We start from the raw sequence: 4,057 nt of genomic DNA on the forward strand, positions 1-4,057 counted from the left end.
TTTACTTGTATTAAACACATTAATATGACCTATACAGAATAAGTGGTACATCTAGTACTTAGTCAGAAATTAGCAAATTATCATATGCTAGATATGATTGAATTACAAAATAAACAAAGATATCCCCGTCTTCAGCAATCACTACATCTTTATCTGTATCATATGATAGTATGTTGTATATATATTACGAAATACTTCTTGATATCACCTTTAAATAGTAGCCATAATCTCTTCCCTGACTTATTTAATTAAAACCTCGTAGTAAAGCTAAATATAAATATTTGTTTACATTGAAATAATACAATAATATATTAACTGAGACTTTGTATAAGATTGTTTTTTCTTCTTCTTCAATTATACAAATAAAGCACGTGTAAGTGGAATAACGGGAATTAAAGGACTTATTCAGTCAAATATGCCCGCTATAAACTCTGTATTCATTAAGGTATATAACCAGAAACCCGTATACAGACCCGGAGATGAGCTTAAAGGTGAATGGACCGTAGATATAGGAGAGCCGATCAGTGTGAAAAACGTCAGTGTATCCTTCCGCGGGGCTACACTCACCCGCTGGGCAAATACCGAATCAAAAGCAGACGACAATATTGGGTTTGAAGACATCACCACGCAAGAAAAAATTGTATTTCCTACCAGTAACAGAAGTAAGTGAATCTTATAAACAAATCTGCACAGACAGACAGACGGACATAAGCCTCTTTTTGTTGTTGTACACTGTACAACATCTGTATACTATTACAGGTGATCATACATTGTTAAGTACAATACTGAATTCTATTGGACGAGTACACAGCTCTGACGCCTATGTTAGAAAAGCCCTAGCCGAGTCACAGGCGGCAGTATCAGTGTTTGGACACCCCACCCCTATCTGCCCCTGGACCCCTACTACAATCCTGAAAAAAATTCAACACTCTAAGGCTTAATATAAGGTACCAAATACAAAACCACCGATGAAATCATATATAAAAAAAATTTTCCACTGTCAAAATTATAGTTATAGAAAGGTGTAAAGCCTACTTTATGTCCATTTGCCAAACAATGTGGAACACGGGAAATCGTCGTTTCGGCGACTGAGGCGCATTCCGGCGGGATTTCGCTGCATCATTCATTAACATTAATAAAAAGAACTAGAATTCCTCAGTTTATGTAATGCAAGTCCAACGAATATCACTATCATTCCGATTTTTTCTGTTTCACGGTATTTTTTGAATTGTCGTAGCCATTTTGCAGTCTGATACCTGGGTTGAAATACGCGATCTGATTGGACGAGCCAAATTGGACGTCCAATCAGATCGCGTATAACACACAGGTATCAGAATCCAAAATGGCAACGACAAGTCAAAAATTACCGTGAAATAGAAAAAATCGATAGAATATTGATATTCATTGGACTTGAATTAAGTAAGCTGTGGAATTCAAGTTCTTTTTATTGATGTAAATGAATGATGCAGCGAAATCCCGCCGGAATGCGCCTCAGTCGCCGAAACGACGATTTCCCGTGTTCCACATTGTTTGGCAAATGGACATATAGTAGGCTTTACACCTTTCTATAACTATAATTTTGATAGTGGAAAAAATTTTTTTATATATAATTTCATCGGTGGTTTTGGATTTGGTACCTTATAGTAAGCCTTAGAGTGTTGATTTTTTTTTCAGGATTGTAGTAGGGGTCCAGGGGCAGATAGGGGTGGGGTGTCTAAACACTGATACTGCCGCCTGTGAGCCGAGTCTAATATAGGTTTGCTGTGTACGAGTTCAACAGACTCAGTATTGTACTCTACAATATACAATGATCGACCTCTTATGATCGACCTCTTTATTTCACATCACAAATTTGTAAAGAGAAAACTCATTAAATTTAAACATTCAAAATCATCATTAATTTACAGTTACTTTGAGTATAAGATGGAATTGATATAGACTTTCTGGACTCTCAAAATGAAAACGAGGGTAGATGGAGTACGACATGGATTGATATGGATGTTTTGGACGCTGAAAATAGAAACGAAACGAAGATTGCATCCAATAATGATTTAAATTGAAAGATCATATGATGCAAATGCTGGAAATTCATTGGTTTATTTTTGTTAGATGTGAAACTTTAAGGGAGTGGGGATGGGAGAACAAAATATACATAGTTATCTATTTAGTTTATATTACAGTTGCTTGAATTATGTTACAGCATTTAAACTATATTTTGTAAATCAAGATTCGTTATACATGTATTTAAGAATTTTAAGTGACTGTGATTATATTTTAATATATTAATCATATATTGTCTAAATAGTATTATACAATAAAATGTAACTAAGAGGGAAATTGTCACACTCTTTTCTTTTGCATGGGCACATGCTTACGTTAAATACATAATGCGTCTATTTAATCTCGGTCTGTTTCATGCATTTCAAACTGAAAAAGACAATAATTGATCATAATCACTATGTAATATGTTCACGATTATTATTATTACTTATTTTTACTCTTTCAGCTGGAGAAACTGTGGAATATCCCGCAGGGAAATATGTTTACAAATTTAGTTTCAAGGTTCCAACCGGCATGCTTCCCTCTACATACGAGGGGAAATATGGAGCAATCAGGTATATAACTATATATACAAGGAACCAGCCTTTTAAAAAATAAAGCTATTTTTAAAAGTATGATTTTATCCAATATTATTTCTTCAATATTATTTTATGTCTCTATCCGAAATCACTCATATAACTTATTTAGAGTAAGGGGTATGGTTAGTGCTATGGGTTAGGGTAAGAGGGTTATTGGTTATGGTGATAGGGTTATGGACTATGATTTTAAAACCTGAATTTCGCTGTGAACAGATTCTAAAAGTGCTCCTTGCCTAACATGACTACAATTAAAAAATGGGTAATAATAATAAGATGTTTATATCTTAATTTATTTATGATCGCTCATCGTTTGAATTAGAGATTGTCATTTTTCAGTATATTTAGATTCCACTACAGAGAAGATTCTATAATAATACAAATGTATAAATGTCAAGATGTCGTTTAAGGTTATAGCGAACATGGATCCTCACTTTACTCTTGTAATCTTACAAAAAAGGTGTAAAATATTTATTAGTTCTCACGGCGAAACAAGACATCACAGTAAATAGAGTATGTTTTACCACGTGAACTGTCCAAACAACATGTATATATTTCACTAGTATGATGAAAAAAGATTGAATAAAAATTGAAATAAAAATTGAAATAAAACGATTTTTAGGATGTTGCTGTTTAATAAAGTGGCATATTTACACGTAAAACTATATACATAATAGTGATAATTGATGTTAGATTGAAATGACATTAACATCATTTTTGTAGATATTGGCTAGCGTTTGACATAGAGAGACCAGTATTGAGATCACATGTAAGACGATTGAAAGTTATAACAGTACTAGATGAAATAGACGTCAACATTCCGGAATATTCTGTAAGTTTTGCTTTGCTTAAAACATCGCCATCCTTGAAATATGTAATATGATAAAGTAACCCTCATGTATGGGAGAGAATTCATCTCTAATAATACAAGTTTTATAAGCGTTCCCTCCCTTTGTCTATTTGGAGCTTAGTCTGTTAAAAGGCTGTTTGTATGTGTAATATGTATGTAATAACTTAGCATGATATCGATATAAATGTTATGAAATGTGTAAAATCGCATGACGAATCGAGCTATATATAAACGCTATACTTTTTCAGAAATATGTAGGAAGAAAAACAGAAAAAGTAGTGACTAAGGCGCTTGGGTTTGGCAATCAAGGAGTCGTAACTCTGTTTGCACAAACGGACAGAGGGGCTTATTGTTCTGGAGAGAAAATCTATATCAAATGTGAGTATGTCTGTCTTAAAACTGCAATATTTTGTTATTTAACTCTCGAAACAAAATAAGCGTCAGTCTTTGAAACAGTCTTTGAAACAGATTAAGCTTCATACATTCGGCAACTCTATCTTTTCATAAAAGCTAAAATTCATACTTATTTTATGTTGGTCTTTGAATGAAGTTAAAAGATTTAAAAACTTCC

General features: G+C 33.3%; 1 protein-coding gene across 1 annotated transcript; it reads left to right on the forward strand.

The window, feature by feature from the left end:
* Nucleotides 1-272: 272 nt before the first annotated feature.
* Nucleotides 273-3,864, forward strand: LOC132734202 (thioredoxin-interacting protein-like; the record flags this gene model as incomplete). The annotated part of the gene is given in 4 exon segments (XM_060720895.1): nt 273-662; nt 2,507-2,615; nt 3,360-3,468; nt 3,735-3,864. Coding segments are annotated over 4 exon segments (595 nt in total), but the record flags the coding sequence as incomplete, so codon positions are not given.
* Between the last annotated feature and the right edge of the window lie 193 nt (nt 3,865-4,057).

This window comes from Ruditapes philippinarum, unplaced genomic scaffold (genome assembly GCF_026571515.1).
Source record: "Ruditapes philippinarum isolate M1 unplaced genomic scaffold, ASM2657151v2 ctg7335_1_1_1_1, whole genome shotgun sequence".
NCBI lineage: Eukaryota > Metazoa > Mollusca > Bivalvia > Venerida > Veneridae > Ruditapes > Ruditapes philippinarum.